A 21,542-nucleotide genomic window follows, 5' to 3' on the forward strand; every position below is an offset into this window, starting at 1 on the left:
AAATATAGAAAAATTCATTTGGGAACTGACATAAAAGTAGCTCTGGGTCTTTATGGGTTAATGCAGTATATCATAAATGCATGTGGTAAAACAGAAACTTTTTCCCTCCAGTGTTTTTGTGGGTTGTTTACAGTGTGGAGCAGCTCCGCTCAGCGCTGCCCCCAGTGGCCACAGACAAGCTGACCATGTAACAGCGTCTCCTGTAGTGAGTCCAACCGTCAGGACATGAGCTGCTGACCAACTTCCCCGTCTGAAACACACACAAAAACAAAACACAGTCATTTACTCTGACAATCACTTCAGTTTCTGGTGAAATGTTTCCAGGATGAATCCAAACCCTAATGAACGCCATGATGTGAAATTACACAGAAAAACTAAATAATATCAACTGAAAACGTGTCCTAACGCTGTAGTTAATTACACTGACGCACGTTAAAGTGATGGTGACACAAAACAATGTCCCCAAAGTTTCAAGAACAGTTACTTTAGCTACTTATCTATACAAAATACAATAAATTAACCCATAAAGACCCAGTGCTATTTTTGTGGCACTTCCCAAATGATTTTTTTCTCTATTTTTAACTTTTCTGAAGTGATTTATCATGATTTAATCTAATATTATACTCAGTATTTTGCATTCTTAAGTGAAAATCTGTTTTTTTTTTCCAATATTTAATTTGCTGATCATGTAGAAGCTAAAATTAAAGTTAGGGTTATTATATCAAAAACAGAGAAAAAGGTAGGAAAAGTGACTTTTTCAGTAGATTTATTAGCATTTTACTGTCTGAGAAACAACTTACCAAGCTTGTATAAGAGGTTTTTTTATGTAATTTCAATTTGTTTAATCTTTATTTGACCAGGAAAAAAAATCTCTTTTACAAGACTGTCCTGGCAAAGACTTTTTAAAGACTGAATAATAATAATGGATTGAATTATATTATATATGGCTTTTCTATGAACACCCATTTAACCCATAAAGACCCAGTGGTAATTTTGTGGCAATTTTGAATGAATTTTTCCTCTAGATTTAATCTTTCTTAAGTGCTTTATCACCATTTATTGCAATATTATTCTCTGTATTTTGCTTTTTTTTTCAGTAAAAATTGTGTATTTTTCCATATTTAATTCACTGAAAATGTAGATGTTCAATAAAGCACCAGATTAAAGTTGGGGGTTATTATATCAGAAACAGAGAAAACTGAAGAAAAAGTTACTTTCAGCAAAGAAATCAATAACTGAACATAAACCCAGTGTGTCCATCCACTGTCACTGATCCAACTCCATGGGTTTGACTGGAGAATCAATGTTGTAGAAGATGACGGTGTTTCCACGGTAACTACGGAGCCTCTGAACGTCCAAATATGGTCATATCTGATGACCATGAAAAGATGAAAAACTGTATTTTACACCAATTATTTACATGTATTGATAGGATTAATGGATCAACAGGTATTAAACAGTTTAGTTCAATGGATGATTTTAGGGTTAGGGTTAGGTCTTTAAGGGTTAAAGAAACTAAAACTGAACTTCCAAACATTTTATACAAAAAAATATGATCATACATCACTTTTATATTCGTTCAAGACATTTTTTTTTTATTTGTAAAGTGAGTCACACGTCCTCAACTCTTTGTCAAAGCCATTTCACCAATTTACCCTTTAACAAATTATTATATATACATATATATATATATATATATATATATATATATATATATATATATATATATATACATATGTATGTAAATGTAATAGTTTTACCTCGAACTCCACCGGATGTCTTTGGTGTTTTGGCGACAATTGGACAGATGTGGTCATAGTATTTCTCCTTGATAACCAACATAGTGGACCCCTAGTGGAGGAACCCGATGGATTTCAGCTTCTCTATCAGTATTATAAGTCATCCACATGGGGGCACTGTAGTTGAAAATCAGTTTTTCGGACTTAAATCAAGCAATAATTGGCCCACTGAGATCAAATTTGGTTCATACTGATGGTCTTCCATATGTCCATGTTCTTTCTACCATCCAGAGTTCATAAGAGGTCATTTTCATTCATTAGGTGGAGTTTTGGAGAAGAAATTGGTTCTGTGACCATTATTCTGCCACTATCAGGTCCATGTGGCTCAAATTAAGTTTGTATCGATTGTCTAACAATTATTGTGGATAGATTTATATATATGTATAGCAGAGGACTGGGGGGATTTCAGGGATATACCCTTGGTGTCAGCCGCCGACAGCATATACTCATAGAAAAGCTGAAATCCATAGGGTTCTTCCACTACGGGTCCACTATGTTGGTTATCAGGGGAGAAGAAAGCTAACCAAATCTGTCCTAGTTATTGTGTTCACATGAAGGAGATCCAGCAACGGTGTTCAGGGAAAAAAACATTATATAATATATATATAATTATCCTTTCACAAAAAATGTGAATAACCTGAACAAATATGAACATGAAATATCTTGAGAAAAGTAATTGTACCAATATTCTGCCTGTTACTGAATGTTTTGTGTATTTGTCGATCCCCTGTGATCTGTAATGCACATGTATAAATGATAAACTGAGGGAAAAATCACTGATAAAACTCATTTTTCTTGTTCATGTTATTCACATTTTTTAAGGATAGTTTGTAAATGTAAACATTTTCAAATGTAATTCTAGTTTTTTCACTCTAAAACATAGAGGAAATTCTGTAATTGTCATTATTACGTATTATGTCTATGCTGACAACAGCACACACATAGACATGATGACATCAGCTGGATCAATGCCACAATTAGCTAAAATATGTACGAGGGGCAGAGTTTGTTGTGCCTGGAACCACTTGTTTATAGGTCATTATGATAGTACTAGCGCGTCATATTAAAACCGATATCTAGAGATTGAAGTTAGTAAATGTGTCGTTCCTGTTTTTAACTTCATTTCCCATCATGGAATGTGGTACTGCGCTTCCGGTCAAATGAGCAACGTGACTGTAAGGCTATTGTATCCCAAAATGACTAATATCTCCCAAAATATTGGTTCTATCAACTTGCCGAGATATTTAATGTGGAGATGGGACTATTCCTCAAGTGTAGGAACCAAACTGGCCAATTAAAAACATCTAAATTCCTCTGAAAAGTACAGATACACACACACGCTCTGAGACCTTCCAGTATTATGACAGTGTTTTACTGGCCCGACCCAGTTGAGCTCATATTGGTCTGAATGTGGAACCGGAACTAACAGGAGTTTGACAGCCCTGGTTCAGACCGACTCAGAAAATAAACTCAAGAAAAAACAAACAAGAAACAAAAACCATCTGCAGATAAAATATTTAAACTGATGAATGTCTCCCGATGTGAAGTTGTGGTCACACATTCCTAAACAGTGCTGTCCGTTGTACCTTACGCTGTTGAAGCTCCGATCGCCGTCCGACAGTTGGACCATCCATCTGAGGAGCATCACCAACTCCGAGCTCCTGCAGGAGGCGACCACGAGGCGACCAGCTCCACCCTGCTTCGGCGGCCTTCAACTCCCCAAGGCGGAGAGGAGTCAGACTGTGGAACTGAGGAGGACAATGAGGAAGAGCAGGAGGCAGACGTCAGTATGTGCTTTTATTAAAGAGTGTGTTTTTATGGAAGGCAGAGGGAGTTGTACCGTCCACGTCTTCTCCTCCGGCCTCCGCTCTGCTGAGAGATGAACCTGAACACCACCACAAAGGTCACATGGTCAGAACAAATGAAAACACAATGAATCGGTTCAGGCAGATAATAATCATAATGGATTGGATTTATATACCGCTTTTCTACACACCCAAAGCACTTTACATTATTGACCCATTCTTCATTCGCTCTCACATTCACATTCTGGTGGTGGTAAACTACATTTGTAGCCACAGCTGCCCTGGGACAGACTGACAGAGACACAAGGAGACAAACCCAGGAACCGTGACTTCTCAATATGTTCTTCATTGTGTAGGTTGTTCCGAGCTGTAAGTGACCATATTTGGACAAAAAGGGGTGTCAAATGCTAAACGCTAGCTTGCTGTTATGCTTCAGTGTTGTTAACCCTCCACAGAAGTGTGTAATCTGTGCTGTTCCGTGTTAATATCAAAATGATTACCTCCAGGAGGTATTGTGATCACTTTGCTTTGACTGTTTGCGTGTTTGTTTGTCTGTTTGTTAGCAAGATAACTCAAAAAGTTGTGGACGGATTGTCATGCAATTTTCAGGAAATGTTGATACTGGCACAAGGAACAAGTGATTAAATTTTGGTGGTGATCGGGGGGGGGGGGGGGGGGGGGGGGGGATGTTCTGTCTTGGCAGAGGTGTGCGCTCTCTGAGTGCTTTTCTTGTTTTCATACTTTGTTTTTAAATTGTTCAAATTTTTTGTACAGATTTAAAAAAAAAAAAATGTTTGCTTTTTCCCAATATACGACATAAAAATTGGATAATTTTAAAAATTTTATTTATTCATTTTTTCATCCTCTCATATGTCGATGAGTAACACCAACATTAGTTAATATTTTTTTTTTTTTTTTGTGCTAGGCAACTTTTGAATTCTAACCCATGGGTCTGCAACCTGTGGCTCCGGGGCCACATTATGGCCCCTCTGGTCAAAAAACATAAGGAACATTTTGAAATGAACTGAATGAGTCATTACTTTTTAACACTGTTATACGCCTAAATCTATTCTAACTTTGTCCATCTGCAAAAATGCACAGGCTTTACAGGTAATAAAATCCTTTTTTGACAGCATAAAAACCAAAATGTATTATTTTTTGGCCGAACTGAATACAAGTTGCTCAATTTGCATTTGTTCATAGTTTGTAAGTAAGCCACTATACATGAAAGTTGCGCTTTTTCTCCATTACGCAACGTAATTATGTTTTGAAAAAAGTATCCATCATTAACAAAATTGTACAAATCTTAAATGTTTTCTTTCTTGTAGTTGTATAATTTCATAAATGCACCAGCCATTGCACTATTGTAATGGAATGCAAGATTAAATAGCAAACTAATCACAAATAGGCTACAACAGAGCAGCCACCTCATGGTAAAATGTAGATGGGTTTTAAAAAATTTGTCATGGCTCCAGTCAGATTTCTTTCTTTTTTTCCAGACAAAAATAGCTCTTTAGGTTGTAAAGGTTGCCGACCCCTGTTCTAACCCTAAAATGTGAGCATAATATACTCACCTGGACACCAGACGTCTGTCTTTATTAACAGGTAATTTATCCTACAATAAGAAGCCTATAATTCTGTAGAATTCTGGCCTAATACAAATTGTGAAAAATAATATGACCTTTTATAAAAAGAAGTGCAAAGTATCCATAATATGCTCACCTGGATACAGGATGGTTAATGTAACTTATTAACCCTTAAACATCTAAAACTGTATCTGTGGTGACTTTCAAATGAATTTTTCTCTATACTAACTATTTAGTGTTTTACCCTCTGTATTTTTTTGTGTAAATCATGCATTTTAATTTATTTAATTCACTGGCCATGTAGATGTTCATAAAAGCTCAGAGTGAATTCAAAAGTTATTATATCAAATCAGAAAAAAAACTCACTTTTTCAGCACAACAGCATCTACTTGATTTTTTAATGGAAGGAGATTCTCCTTCCAAACAATAATCCTCCTCTTTTTCCATCATCTTCCTCCACAGATTGTCTCATGTTTTAGGTAAATAAGTTAATAACATAACGTGCAGGCACTTGAAAACCCCCGGCCTGACTTATCAGGCGTACTACTGCCACCCAGTGGCCTGAATTATCAGTGCATGCCAAAGTTTTTGGACAGTCGGAGGTACGACCAACTGATGACAATATCCTGCAGCCAGTGTGACCAAGGGTAAAAACAGTTTATGTCCTTGCATTTTCTTTTACTATGATTTTATAATTGTTATTTTCTTTCTAACTGCACTTTTCTGCTTGAAAAACCCTTGAAAAATAGATTTTTGGTGTTTTTTGGGGTTGGAACAGATTGATTATTACCTCCGCGAAGGATGGCGGAGGTTATGTTTCATAGGGGTTTGTTTGTTTGTTTGTTTGTTAGCAAGACAACTCAAAAAGTTATGGACAGATTTTGATGAAATTTTCATCTGCCTTGGTGGAGGTCTACACTCTCTGAGTGTTTTTCTAGTTATATTTCAGTTCATTTCAAAGAGGAAAAGTGATTTGTAAAAAATGACAAATGAGCTCAGTCATGGAATGAATTAAACTGGTACTGTGAGGTTCTACCGTGGATCTGAACCTGCAGTTACCCTCAGTCCTCCAGATCTGCGTCCAGTGCTCCCAGTGCTCCCAGCTCCTCTCCCTGGTCCTGGTCTGCTGTAGTACTGGACCTGGCTGTAGCTGGAGGCGGCCTGGTCCTGGGGCTCTACGTAGTCCACATAAGGCTGCCGGTTTGGGACGTCTCCTCTGGGAGGGTGGGGCTGGTTCTCCCACAGAAGCTCCGCCTCGATGTCGGTGATGGGGTCCTCATCTTCATCCAGCCGAGGAGGGGGAGGGGGAGGAGGAGGAGGAGGGGGAGGGGCCTTTCGGTCATCCTCATCCACCCTCAGGTCGTCAGGGTCACACCTCCCTGACAAACAGATACAGATGTTTCTCCTGTTTAGTGTCGTTAAAAACACACCGTCACAACGCCAACTCTTTTACTCCTTCTGCCATCAGGCTTTTAAATACCAGTGAGAGTGCATCATGCTGTGGTTTCCAACCTTTTTTGGCTTTGACCCCATTTTAACATCATACATTTCTGGCGACCCCAGACATTCAAAACTGAGACTTTGATTTCTTTTTTGCTAAAATTAATTTGTTTTTGATCATGTAATAGTTTTCTATACTATGCTGCAAATAAACATTCATTTTAGAGGACATTTAGTCTGTATAATGTCTATTATTGTGGGCAGAGGCAGTAAATCCAGGTGTAGATTAATGCACAAAGGGAGAATTTTATTTTCCTTGGTCAGGATCTGTCCAGTCAGTCCAGCTGTGATTTACAAGGAGGACAATTAATACTGAACAAAGAAGAACTGAAACTATGAATTATGAAAGAGCTGCAGCATCTGAAACTGACCACAATGAACATTTGACAGATAAACAGAACCACAGTGCTGCAGTTTCACAACCACAGTTTGTCATGTCTTTTATGTTTGTGATTGTTTTTCTCGACTCACCATATATTTTTTATTAATAAGTTTTTGGGGGTTTTTTTGTTCTTTTTTTTTTTTTTTCCAATTACTAGAAATTTCAGGCGACCCCATTTGAATTCCAGGTGACCCTACGTGGGGTCCCGACCCCAAGGTTGAAAAACACTGGCGTAATGTGTAGTGTAGGGTACACTGTGCATTTACATGTGTTGTTTTTAGGTTTTAAATGTATGTTATCTATTTATTGCTAATGTTGCACATTATGGCTGGACCCTTCAGCCGTCCCGTCCATTGATCTAATGTCCTGTCCTGCTGCGACCCATGTCTGCGAATTGAATGGCCCCTAGGGGATGAATAAAGTTATCTGAATCTGAATTTGAACCGTCAGACGGTTTCTCACCTCCTCTGGGGTCGATGATCTCAACGCTTGCCGAAGTCCTCTGACCCAGGACAGCGTTCCTTGGGTTTTTTAGAGAGACAGTGAACATCTCATGGTTCTCCTCCAGACCGTCGTCAATCAGGTAAATGTTCCAGGTTTTCAGATTCACACCTGAAAGAAAACAGGAAAAAGACATGACAGCTGATTTAAGGTTTAAATCACTTCTTTAAAAAAACCACATTTTTATTATGTTACTTATTCTTAAGAAAAATAAGCGCAATTTTAGCAACATTGTGCCTGTTATTAAAAGTTTTATGTATTTGTAGATCCACTGTGATCTATAAGTTGTAAGGATTCTGTTGGGTCTCTGTAAACTTAATTTGATTCTGATTTGAACTGATAAAGCACTTTGTGACTCTGTCTGTGAAAAGTGCTCTATAAATAAAATTTACTTACTTACTTACTATGTGTAAATGAGAAACCGAAGCAGAATATTGTTAAAATTGCACTAATTTTTCTGAAGAAATTTCATGTTTTTCATATTTGTTCATGTTATTCACCTTTTTTAAAGGATAATTTGTAGATTGAACATTTTAATGCTATAATTTTACTTTTTTCACTGTTTTTATTTTATTGTTTTGAGCCATTTGAGATCATATTGGACTGTATGTGGCCCCTGAACTAAATTAACCCTTTAATTTCTGTCTTGGACATGTTTGTTCATCCTGCCCATGATTTTATTTTTACATCTGAGGAGTGTGTCTGTTTATAAAACTGGGCCAGTAGAGTCAGACCTGGATCAAACTGGATAAGTCCGGCTGTGCTGTGAGTAAAATCTCTGCCGGGTTTGGCCGATCCTTCCTCCACCTGCGGGAACATAAAAGCCAACACTGTGACCTGAACTCCCCGCTCCGTAACCCGCCGCCCTCCCTCCTCCCCCGTGGTGTCCTGGTACCTGTATGGCAACGTAGGCCGGGTCCAGGCTCTTCCCGCTGCGTTGGATCTGGATCTGCAGCATCCCGACTGTTTCACAGGTTCTGTAGCAGGTCGCTGACAGCTCCACCCGAGACCAGGACAGCTCCAGTCTGCAGAGACACCGGGCCTTCAGAACCGCTGGAGGTGCATCCATTTGTCATGATGTGAGGATGTTTAACCCTTCAGTGTCCATGTGAACATAATATGCACTTCATGTTATAACAGCTCGTATTATTTTTCACAGTTTGGATCAGGTTTGGATTCTTTTTTGGTCTGTTCTGTAGAACTTTCTCTGCCTTTAACCCTCTGAAAAACTGCAATTTTAATAAATGAACAAACTCTGTGTCTACATTTTGTTTCTAAAGCTGTAAGTGAAGTCAGAGAATCTACACTAAATAAAGTTTGTGATAAGACTTAGAACCCCACCTCTGAAGGGGAGGCAAGGGGTACTGTTCTTGGTTCAGTTTGTTTCTTTGTTTGTTTGTTTACACTCTAGCAGCAAAACCATTGGTTGACTTCATACCAAATTTGGTTTATAGATTTCCAGAGACCCAGAATAGATGTGGTTACATTTTGGGAAAAGTAGGTCAAAGGTCCGCTGGTTAATGAATTTTTAAAATCTTTTTTCTTCTCCCATTTACTTATAATGGCCAAAATTTCACGTCTATAAAAACATCAATTTTGTTTCAGTTTCCTTCAAACTTGACACATATATAGAGGCAATTGATGTGATGACATCAGCCCACACAGACATGATGACATCAGCTGGATCGATCCCAAAATAAGCGACAATATGTGTGAGGGGCGGGGTTTGTTGTGTCTGGAACCACTTGTTTTATTCATAGATTTATGTAGATTATCATTGAAAATGACAGTACAATAGATTTTTTTTACCACAGTGGCATATGATTGGAGTGTTTAAAATGTTTTAATTCCTTCTGTCCTGCTTGTCTCTCCTCCTCATTATAGGCGACCAATCGGGTGGCTTGGGCTCTCAATGGCGTCAAACTCATTTTGGCCCAATTTGATCACAAGTGGGTCTGACCAGCTAAATAATAGTAGAAATAACCTGTAAATAATGAGAACTGCAAATTCAAAATTGCAAAATGTTACCAATATTCTGCCTGTTACTAAATGTTTTGTGCCTTTGTAGATCCACTGAGATCTGTCAGTTGTAATGTACATGTGTAAATTGTTAAAATTGGACTCATTTTTCTTAAGAAATGTCAGGTTGTTCAGGTTACTCATTATTTTTTGCTAAAGGAATGCTTGTAAAAGCAGACATTTTAACTTTTTGTTACCAAAACAAAGAGAAAAATGTAGATTCAAAAACATTTATTGGCTATTTTTCTATTATTTTACAGGTCCATCCCACTTGAGGTCACATGCGGCCCCTGAACTAAACTGAGTTTGACACCTTTATCTTATTCTTTCTATGTCATGGGGTTTGTTTTGTTTTTTTCGTTCTAACCCACATTTCCGGCAGCAGGCTGTTTCCTGCTGGGTCGGTGAGGCGGAACTGGAAACTGTCAGCCATCACCTCCACGTCGACGGGGAGGATGAACACCACGGCTCGCTGGTCCAGGTCGCGCTGGGTGAAACGGCCTTTAATGTATCCTCCTGTAGGTTACAGAGCAGACATGGGGGTTGGGGGGGGTGTTATCAGTGGACTATTCCAGGTTTCATCTGGTCCGGATCCAGGCCACTCCTCATACCCGTCACAGTGTTCTCCAGGTATCCGAAGTGTGGAGGTCTGATGATGGAGAACTCCAGCTCGTCCGTGGGGCTGTCGGGGTCGGACGCCTGCAGGTGTTTGGAGGTGATGAAGATGCCATATCGGCCTCCGCCCAGATCCACCACCGTGCTGGGACTCCGCCTGGTGGTCAAACTGGGAGGTGTCCGGTCAACTCGCTCCACCTGCACCAGACAAACAGACAGATAAAAATATAACCACAAAATAAAGTGCAGAGTGAATTATATAAAACTATCACCAAATGTGTTAAGAAATATTTTTGTTGGTTAAAGTGTTTGGAAATTCTCCTCCTGAGGTTAGGTAGGTAGGTAGGTAGGTAGGTAGGTAGGTAGGTAGATAGATAGATAGATAGATAGATAGATAGATAGATAGATAGATAGATAGATAGATAGATAGATAGATAGATAGATAGATACTTCATTGATCCTTTGCAGGAAATTGTTTCATTACTACAGCAGCAGTACAAGAAAAATACACTGACCCATCCCGATGAACATCCCACAAACAACCAACAATGGAACGAAGAAGTAAAGAGAATAAAATACATATATATATATATATATATATGTGTATATGTATGTAAGGGTAGAGATTGCGATCTGGTAGGATCGGCGATTCTACCAGTAGAGACTCCAATCGTAGTCTCTACCAGTAGAAACTCCGATCAGAGTCTCTACTGGTAGAAACTCCGATCCTGCCAGTAGAAGGGTTAGGGTTAGGGGTTAGGGTTAGGGGTTAGGATTAGGGTTCGGATTGGAGTTTCTACCAGTAGAAACTCCGATCAGAGTCTCTACTGGTAGAAACTCCGATCCTGCCAGTAGAAGGGTTAGGGGTTAGGGTTAGGGGTTAGGGTTAGGGTTAGGATTAGGGTTAGGGTTAGGATTAGGGTTAGGGTTCGGATTGGAGTTTCTACCAGTAGAGACTCTGATCGGAGTTTCTACTGGTAGAGACTACGATCAGAATCTCTACTGGTAGAATCGCCGATCCTACCAGATCGCAGTCTCTACCCTGACATTTATGTATATATATATATATATATATATATATATATATATATATATATATAATACAAGTAATGTAAATAATACAATAACCAAAACACCTAAGTATGCACAGCATAAAATAATTTCTCGCACAGCGATATTAAAAGGTCTAATGGCAGCAGGCAGAAAGGACCTTCTACTGCATTCAGTCCTGGACTGAGGGGGAATCAGTCTGTGGCTGAAGGTTCTCTCTCTGAACACCTCAAGATGGTGAAGTGGGTGAGATGCGTTCTTCAAAATAGAGTCCAGTTTCCTGAGCATTCTCACCCCAGCCACCTGCTGAACTGTGTCCAGTCCAGTCCCAATGATGGAGCTCGCTTTCTTCATCAGTTTGTTCAGTTTGTTTCTGTCAGAAATGTGAGCTCCCTCCCCCTAACACACCACACCAAAGAACAGGGCACCAGCCACCACAGTCTGGTAGAAGCTGCACAGAAGAGGCTTGGACATGTTGAAAGACTTTAATCTCCGTAGAAAATAAAGTCTACTTTGCCCCTTCTTGTGCAGTCTCTCCATATGACAGGACCAGTCCAACTTGTTGTCCAGTTGGACTCCCAGGTACCTGGAACTGGAGACAGCTTCTACCTCTGTGTCATGGATGGTGACTAGCACCAGTTTGGACCTCTTCCTCCTAAAGTCCAAAACCATTTCCTTGGTCTTGGAAATGTTCAGGTGGAGGTGGTTGAGGTCACACCAGTCCACAAAATCCTTAACCAGGCCCCTGTACTCCCCCTCCTCCTCTCCTCTGATACAACCGACAACCGCTGAGTCATCAGAAAATTTCTGATCTTAAAGACCCAAACAACCACCACTGACCACAAGCATCTGCTGATGTAAACTGTTTAATATCTGTTGATCCACTAAACCTCTCAATCTGTGTAAATAATTAGTGTAAAATACAGTTCTTCATCTTTTCATGGTCATCAGATATGACCCATTTGGACGTTCAGAGGCTCTGTAGTTACCATGGAAACACCATCATCTTCTACAACATTGATTCCCCAGTCAAACCCATGGAGTTGGATCAATGACAGTGAATGGACACACTGGGTTTTTGTTCAGTTAATGAGTGATTCTGCTGAAAAAGTTACTTATTCTTCAGTTTTCTCTATTTCTGATATAATAACCCTCAACTTTAATCTGGTGTTTTATGGAACATCAATATGATCAGTGAATTAAATATGGAAAAAGACCATTTTTACTGAAAAAAATGTAAGATACAGAGAATAATATGATGATAAATGGTGATAAATCACTTAAGAAAGGTTAAATCTAGAGAAAAATTCATTCCACAAAATTACCACTGGGTCTTTAAGGGTTAAATCTTTAAAAACTCTTTGCCATGTCACTCTTGTAAAAGAGATTTTTTTTCCTGGTTAAATAAAGGTTAAATAAATTGAAATAACATTTTACAAAATCTCTTAAACAAGCCTGGTGAATAGTTTCTCAGACAGTTAAATACCAATAATTTTCACATAATTGAATGAAAGGTCAACCTCAATGGTAGAAGTAGGATACTTTTATACAAGTACTTTATTTGAGTATTTCCACTTACTGCAGTTTTGTTCATCTACTCCAACTCACATCTCAGAGGCAAATATTTAGCTTTATAGTCCACTAAATTTATCAGATAGATAGATAGATAGATAGATAGATAGATAGATAGATAGATAGATAGATAGATAGATAGATAGATAGATAGATAGATCAAAGAAAGGAAAACAGACATGCAGTTCATCCTTCGGCCACTGGAGGTCACTCTTGTCTCATGTAAAAATCAGCTGCATCTTTCCTGCTCCAGTAAATTTCCCACTCGAGCTTTTACAAGAAGGATTTCACCTCTAACTAGAAGAAAATCAGTCAAATTTACACCAAATGACTAAAATTAATATCAGCTGGAAATAAAATTTGAGTTTTTCAGAAAATGTGTTGTTTTGTTTTTTTTACTCTAGCGTTACTCATTCACAAACGACAAATCAATTCTTAAACAAAGCTGCAAAACTGAAATGAAATGTAATATCTTATGTGTTCGACTTTATTGATGCCTGTTGAAAATTCATGTGATAAAAAAACCCAAATGTTCATGCATTAAAATAGATATAATCACATTAGCATTAAGGAAAGAAAGATGGTATTAAAACAAAAATAAGTGAGTGAATGAATGAATGAATGTATTAAAGAATGAATGAATGAATGAATTAGTAAATAAATAAATAAATAACTGGTCACAAACACTTATAAATGATGAGAGAGAACCTGTGGTAAAAAATAATAATAATAAAGGAACATTGAGACTTTTTAAAGGATTGATGATTAAGTACATCAGTTTTTTGTACAAATCCAAGTAATATAAGCTTTAAAGTTGATAAAAAACTACTTGTACTGAATAATTCCACAGTCTGTGTAGTGTATTTGGTTATGTCTGAAGTACCTTTACATATTTCTATCATCATTATTGTTGTGGATTCTATTATTTCGATTATACAGTTTCTTTTATCCTCTGCACTTCTTCATTCAAACAAAAAACTTTATGATTTAATTGAGGATTTCTGGGTTTTAAATACAGCATTTCTATGTCTTAAAGCCATTTGTGTAAGTGTGGAAGTATGATTACAGATAAAATATATAAATTTAGTCACATTAAATGAGCTTTGGTTGCAGAATCTAGATCAGTGTTTTTTCAACAAATTTACTAATAAAACCTGTTTTTCTGTTATAAACAATTAATTGTCATTGTCTCCAGTCAACGCAGACCAATGGTTCATTATTTAATTTAATATATTACATTTATTTAATATTTTATTTATTTTTAAGAAATAATGCACCTTGCAAGTACATTGTTTTTGTTATTTGTGTTGTTTATTGCACATGTAGATTCAATAATTTTACCAAAGAAAACATGTTTGGGTCATATTTGAACTAGAATTTGAGTTGACAGAAAGTGAAAAAAAGAAAAGAAAAAAAAAAGATTAAATATTTGGTTGTTTGGTGTTCTAAATTGAGAGGAAAAGTCAAGTTAGATTTATGTAATGAAAGCAAAAGGTATTTAAAAAACAAAAAACAAAAAACCATAAAATCAGCAGTAAAACCGTAACTAAGAAATGAATCATTTCCATCTTCATCTTTAATTCTTTCTCGCTTATAATTATTTCTTATTATTTCTTTCTTTTTCGGAGATGTGCTTCAGTGAAACTCATATTCAACATGTTTTTAACTCACATCTCAGGCAGAAAAAACTTGTTTCTTGAACTGAAAAAGTTCAATATATGAATGAAGTCTTTGATATTTGGAGGAAGAGGAGGAGGAGGAAAAAGAAGAGGAGAAGGAAGAGGACGAGGAGAAAAAAGAAGAGGAGAAGGAAGAGGAAGAAGAGGAGGAGGAGGAAAAAGAAGAGGAGGAGAAGGAAGAGGAAGAAGAGGAGCAGGAGGAGGAAGAAGAGAAGAAGAAAGAGGAGGAGGAGAAAAAAGAGAAAGAAGAGGAGGAAGAGAATGAGAACCTTATGTTCTCTGCCTCAAATACAGTATTTTTCTGTGTTCTTCAATGATCCATCTGAGAAACATCGACAGCTTCAACCATCAGGCTCAGAGGGACACACACGCACGCGCACACATGCACGCACACACACACGCATGCACACACACGCACACACGTATACATGCACGCACGCACACACGTACCTGCGTGCACACACACACGCACGTATGCACGCCCACACACGTACACACACATTCACACACACGCACGCACACCCATACGTGCACGCACGCACACACACGCATACATGCATGCACGCACACACACACGCACATATGCACGCACACACACACGCACAAACACACGCGTGTACAGACCTCAAACACTAACAGCAAATACCTGACCAACGATAAGAAATACACAACACCATATACCGACCGACAACATATACACGACTGACAACACAACAACATACAGTACAGGCCAAAAGTTTGGACACACCTTCTCATTCTTTGCATTTTCTTTATTTTCATGACTATTTACATTGTAGATTCTCACTGAAGGCATCAAAACTATGAATGAACACATGTGGAATTATGTACTTGACAAAAAAGTGTGAAATAACTGAAAACATCTCTTATATTCTAGTTTCTTCAAAGTATCCACCCTTAGCTCTGATGACTGCTTTGCACACTCTTGGCATTCTCTTGATGAGCTTCCAGAGGTAGTCACCTGAAATGGTTTCCACTTCATAGCTGTGCCTTGTCAGGGTTACTTAGTGGAATTTCTTGCCTTATTGATGGGGTTGGGACCATCAGTTGTGTTGTGCAGAAGTCAGGTTGATGCACAGCTGACAGCCCTACTGGACAACTGTTAGAATACATATTATGGCGAGAACCAATCAGCTAAGTAAAGACAAACGAGTGGCCATCATTACTTTAAGAAATGAAGGTCAGTCAGTCTAGAAAATTTCAAAAACTTTGAATGTGTCCCCAAGTGCAGTCGCAAAAACCATCAAGCGCTCCAACGAAACTGGCTCACATGAGGACCGCCCCAGGAAAGGAAGACCAAGAGTCACCTCTGATGCTGAAGATAAGTTCATCTGAGTCACCAGCCTCAGAAATCGCAAATTAACAGCAGCTCAGATTAGAGACCAGATGAATACCACACAGAGCTCTAGCAGCAGACACATCTCTACAACAACTGTTAAGAGGAGACTGCGTGAATCAGGCCTTCATGGTCAAACAGCTGCTAGGAAACCACTGCTCAGGAGAGGCAACAAACACAAGAGATTTATTTGGGCCAAGAAACCCAAGGAATGGACATTAGACCAGTGGAAATCTGTGCTTTGGTCTGATGAGTCCAAATTTCAGATCTTTGGATCCAACTGCCGTGTCTTTGTGCGACGCAGAAAAGGTGAACGGATGGATGCTACATGCCTGGTTCCCACCGTGAAGCATGGAGGGGGAGGTGTGATGGTGTGGGGGTGCTTTGCTGGTGACGCTGTTGGGGATTTATTCAAGATTGAAGGCAACCTGAATCAGCATGGCTACCACAGCATCCTGAAGTGACATGCCATTCTATCCGGTCTGCGTTTAGTTGGACCATCATTTATGTTTCAACAGGACAATGACCCCAAACACACCTCCAGGCTGTGTGAGGGATATTTGACCAAGAAGGAGAGTGATGGAGTGCTGCGCCAGATGACCTGGCCTCCACAGTCACCGGACCTGAACCCGATCGAGATGGTTTGGGGTGAGCTGGACCGCAGAGTGAAGGCAAAAGGGCCAACAAGTGCTAAGCATCTGTGGGAACTTCTTCAAGACTGTTAGGAAACCATTTCAGGTGACTACCTCTGGAAGCTCATCAAGAGAATGCCAAGAGTGTGCAAAACAGTCATCAGAGCTAAGGGTGGCTACTTTGAAGAAACTAGAATATAAGAGATGTTTTCAGTTATTTCACACTTTTTTGTTAAGCACATAATTCCACATGTGTTCATTCATAGTTTTGATGCCTTCAGTGAGAATCTACAATGAAAATAGTCATGAAAATAAAGAAAATGCAAAGAATGAGAAGGTGTGTCCAAACTTTTGGCCTGTACTGTATACCCGACCGACAACACAACATATACCCAACTGACAACACAACAATAAATACACGACCAACAACACAACAACAAATACACGATTGACAACAACATTTACCCGACCAATAACAACACAACAGCCTATACCTGACCGACAACAAAAACACATGACAGACAACCACACAACAATTAATACTTGACAGACAATAACAAACTACACTGTATTTAAAAACACACTTTTCAAAATGACTCTTTTTTCTAACTTCCTTGATGATGAGTGAAGTCAATAATCCCAGTGTTTCCTATAGAGGGAATGCACATCCGTCACTTCCCCCCAGGCCACGCCCCTCTCAGTCAGACTGAGCGGCAAAAACAAACCGGCTCAACATGGTGGTATCACCTCAGCGGAGGTGATACCAAAAACCTAGTACCGGGTACCAGATTCCAGGTCCTTTTTCGTAATGGAAACGCAAAAAGGCCGAGTCGAGAAGAGCTGATACCACGTAGTGGAAACGCAGAAAAATAGACTTACAAATGATGTGTTTGTATGAATCTTCCAGTTGTGGAACCTGAACTAAAATGATTGTTATTATCTCAGTGTAATGGACTCTATGCACAGCCCCACTACTTCCTAAACTTCAGGTGGGTCCTTTATTTCCTGTCTTTCACTATAGAGGGAATGCACATCCGTCACTTCCCCCCAGGCCACGCCCCTCTCAGTCAGACTAAGCGGCAAAAACAAACCGGCTCAACATGGCGGAGTACAGCAGTAACTCCAGCCAGAGCAGAAAACTGTGGAATATAAGATGGAATTAAAGACAACTGGACTGGACATGGATCCATCCAAGCTACCAAACAACCAGTGTTCTATCAACACTGATCTGGGACAGAAATCACCTATCCTGACATTTAGATGAACCTGAGTTCAACGCCGGGAAAATCCCCAATGCAAAGGCTGAAAGCATCCAACAGACCCAGAGTTGTGTCCATCCTGGTCCTGGTTCATTAGAGGATTCCAGCTGGTGAGTGCTTTCATTCAACATACTATTGTTTTGGAGGTTTTGTGTCAGTGCAGACGCATTTTGTTGGCGGTGATTTGGGCGGTAAAGGCCCAGCAGTAGTGCTCACAGTTCACTACTGATTTACTGGAGTTGAACCCTTAGTACTGACCCAAGTGAGTGGATGATCTACTGGTACTGTGGAGATTTAAGGAGAGTTCACATCAAATACTGGATCCAACACAGATCCAACAGCTGTGTGCTAGAGGAGCCCCTTATGTGGAAAACTAGGTTAGCCTCAGTTTAAGCTAGTTTACAAATCATGTAGAGCACAAGGTTCACAATCACACAACTGAAGACACAAACGATTCAGTTCTGAAACATAGAACTAAATGACAGATGCTAACATTAAGAGCTTTACTAAGAAGGAACATTACCCAAAACGATACGTAATTTCAGGTATGATTTTACACAAGAATACAGCATATATTAACGTTAGCTGACACAAAATGGCAACCACTAATCCAGGTTTGGTTGTCTGGATTCCAGTTCTTTCTCTGAATTGCAGCAATCCATCTGCTTCTTCTGTCTTTGGCTTTAGGTCGTCACTAAAACGACAGCTCCCAGTGCTTTTAAACCTATTTGTGCAATCAATGGCACAACAGCTCTGCCCCGTTTTTAGATTGTTCTAAAGTTTTCACAGTATTCAAGACAAAGCTGTCACTCATCTCCCTCTTTCTGTCACTCAGTGGGTGGAACCACAGTGACTTCTGCTAGCGGTGACATCACGTGGAGACCCTTTATAATAATGACAGTAGGTGTAGCCCCGCCCACCTGTATGTTAAAGATAGCAGGCTCCTCCCTCAGCTGTCCTAGTGTTTCCTATAATAATGACAATAGAGGGTCTGCACATCCGTCACGTCCCCCCCAGGCCACGCCCCTCTCAGTCAGACTGAGTGTCTTAAACCAACCTGCTCAACTTGACGGAGTATAGCAGTAAACACAGCCAGAGAAAAGGAACATGGGAAATCTGAAATTAAATGAAGGACAATTGGACTGGACATGGATCTGTACGAGCTACCAAAGAACAAGTGGTCCACAACTAGGGTCCAGAACCAGCTGATCCAAGTGGTCCAAAACTAGGGCCCAGAACCAGCTGATCCAAGTGGTCCAAAACTAGGGCCCAGAACCAGCTGATCCAAAGGGTCTAAAACTAGGGCCCAGAACCAGCTGATCCAAAGGGTCTAAAACTAGGGCCCAGAACCAGCTGATCCAAAGGGTCTAAAACTAGGGCCCAGAACCAGCTGATCCAAAGGTCATTTCCAGTAGGTCGTGGACTGACCCCAGTGAATATATGCATGATCTACTGGGACTGAGCAGATTTACTGAGTCTAGTTCAGATCCAGTCCTTTATCCAACACAGATACTACTGCTGTGGACCAGCAGGGCACCACTGGATTCTGGGAAATTAGCAGATTTACACCACCTGGTTTAAATGAACACATTATTCTGATAATATTATGGCTTTATTGTCAGAATATGACGACTTTAATCTCATTAACCAATGACATTTTTGTTAAATTATGAGTTTTTTTATAAATACGACTTTATTCTCATAACATTGTGATTCTTTTCGTATTCGACTTTATTCTCATAAAATTACAGGTTTTATCTCCATATTTTCTGACTTTCTTCTGGTAGTGCCCAGTGTTTTTCTTTTCTTCTGTGGTCCTAATACTCCGTCGTAGCTTTATTCTCCAGTTCCTCCGTATTTGTAAAACTAGGTTGGCCTCAGTTTCAGTTAGTTTACTAATCATGTAGGAGCACAAGGTTCACAATCACAAAATGAAGACAAAAACCAGGAAAGATCTGATCATGAAACCAAGAGCTGCACTAAGAAGGACCGTTAGCCAAAACAATAGGTCATTTCAGGTCTGATTGGACCAAAAATACAGCATCAGTGAATGTTAGCTGACCCCAAACAGGATCCACAGATCTAGGTTTGGTTTCCTGGATTTGTGGATCCATCTCCTTCTCTTTGTCTTTGGGTGTCTGTAAACGATAGCTCCCACTGCTTTAAGAACCTGAAAATACAATCAACCAACAACAGCTCTGACCCATTTTTATTCAATATTGTTCTTCAGTTTAGACAGGATTGAAACCAACGCTGTCACTCATCTCCCTCTTTCTGCCACTCAGTGGGAGGAACCGCCGTGACTTCCGCTAGCGCTGACGTCACGTGCATACCCTCTGTAGGTGTAGCCCCGCCCACCTGTATCTTAAAGATAGCAGGCTCCTCCCTCAGCTGTCCAATCCCAGTGTTTCCTATAATAATGACAGTAAGTGTAGCCCCGCCCACCTGTATATTGAAGACAGCAGGCTCCTCCCTCAGCTGTCCAAACTCCAGGTATCCTCTGTTGTTCCCGTCGGTCGGCAGGAAGTAGAACCTGTCAATCTGGGCCGGGCTGGTCGGGTCGTGACGGTACGCCAGGTTCAGATGGTCCACGTCGGTCTGGGTGAACGTCAGCGGCGGCAACAGTGGGACCCCCCTCAGCAGGAGGTGGCCATAGCGTGGCGGCTGCGTGATGACGTAGGTCAGGTTGGCGGCGGCGGTGTCGGGGTCAGTGACCTGCAGCTGGACACCACTGATGGTTTCCGTGGTGCCGTCCTGAAGCCGCAGACCGGTGTTGAGGCTGAGCGTGGGCGGGATGCGGTCGCCGTGTTCGATGGTGAAGTTGAAGACGCCGCTACGGGACGAGTCGCCGTTGGTGATGACAAAACTGTGACGTCAGAAGAGATTTTGATGAAAATGAGTCGTTATTCAGCAGTCTGGTCTAGAATGAAGCAGCTTGTGTTGTTAAAAGACATGTACTGAAATGCTCAAACATCTATCTTATTTACATTAAAGCGGGGGTGTCAAACATGCGTCCCGGGGGCCAAATGCGTCCCGCCAAAGGTTCCAATCTGACCCCTGGGATGAAATTACAAAGTGCAAAAATTCCACAGTCAAGGCTGTGGAACTCATTTTAGTTGCGGTTCCACATACAGACCAATATGATCTACAGTCAAATAATAACAGCAGAAGGACCCACACAAAAGAATGACTGTGTATTTTCTTCTCGGTTTGATGTCAAAAAAAAATTACATTATGCCTATAAATAATGACAACTTCAAATGTTTGTCTTTGTTTTAGTGCAAAAAATAACATTAAATTATGAAAATATTTACATTTACAAACTCTCCTGTACCAATAAAATGTGAATAACCCAAACAAATATGAACCTGAAATGTCTAAAGAAAATCAAGCACAATTTGAACTCTTTTCTTTCTGTTCCTCAGTCTTTAGTGTCTTTGTAGATCTGATCCGGAATGCACATGGACTAATGAGAAGTTGAGGCAGAATATTGTAAAAACTGCACTGATTTTTCGTAAGAAATTTCAGTTTTGTCAGGTTATTCACATCTTTTTGTTTGGATAATTTACAAAATGAAGCATTTTCATAATTTAATGGGTTTTTTGCACTGAAACAAAATTGAAACAAAAATTTGGAGTTGTCATTATTTATAGGTTATGTTATTATTTTACTGGTCCGGCCCACTGGAGATCAAATCAGGCTGAATGTGGCCCCTGAAAGAAAATGAGTTTGAGACCCCTGCATTGAAGTATTATTTATTAAAAGACACAAGAATTTATTTAACATGAC

At 39.7% G+C, this 21,542-nt stretch overlaps 1 protein-coding gene across 1 annotated transcript in view; it reads right to left on the reverse strand.

The window, feature by feature from the left end:
* Nucleotides 1–21,542, reverse strand: part of LOC115417989 (FRAS1-related extracellular matrix protein 1-like) — a 127,050-nt gene that overhangs the window by 4,220 nt on the left and 101,288 nt on the right. Inside the window, 10 exon segments of the mRNA XM_030132256.1 lie at nucleotides 132–250; nucleotides 3,386–3,547; nucleotides 3,640–3,684; nucleotides 6,250–6,569; nucleotides 7,535–7,684; nucleotides 8,308–8,380; nucleotides 8,469–8,598; nucleotides 9,964–10,108; nucleotides 10,204–10,405; nucleotides 20,199–20,619. Of these exon segments, the coding sequence (XP_029988116.1) occupies nucleotides 132–250; nucleotides 3,386–3,547; nucleotides 3,640–3,684; nucleotides 6,250–6,569; nucleotides 7,535–7,684; nucleotides 8,308–8,380; nucleotides 8,469–8,598; nucleotides 9,964–10,108; nucleotides 10,204–10,405; nucleotides 20,199–20,619 (1,767 nt within the window).

Source organism: Sphaeramia orbicularis, chromosome 4 (assembly GCF_902148855.1).
Source record: "Sphaeramia orbicularis chromosome 4, fSphaOr1.1, whole genome shotgun sequence".
Lineage (NCBI taxonomy): Eukaryota > Metazoa > Chordata > Actinopteri > Kurtiformes > Apogonidae > Sphaeramia > Sphaeramia orbicularis.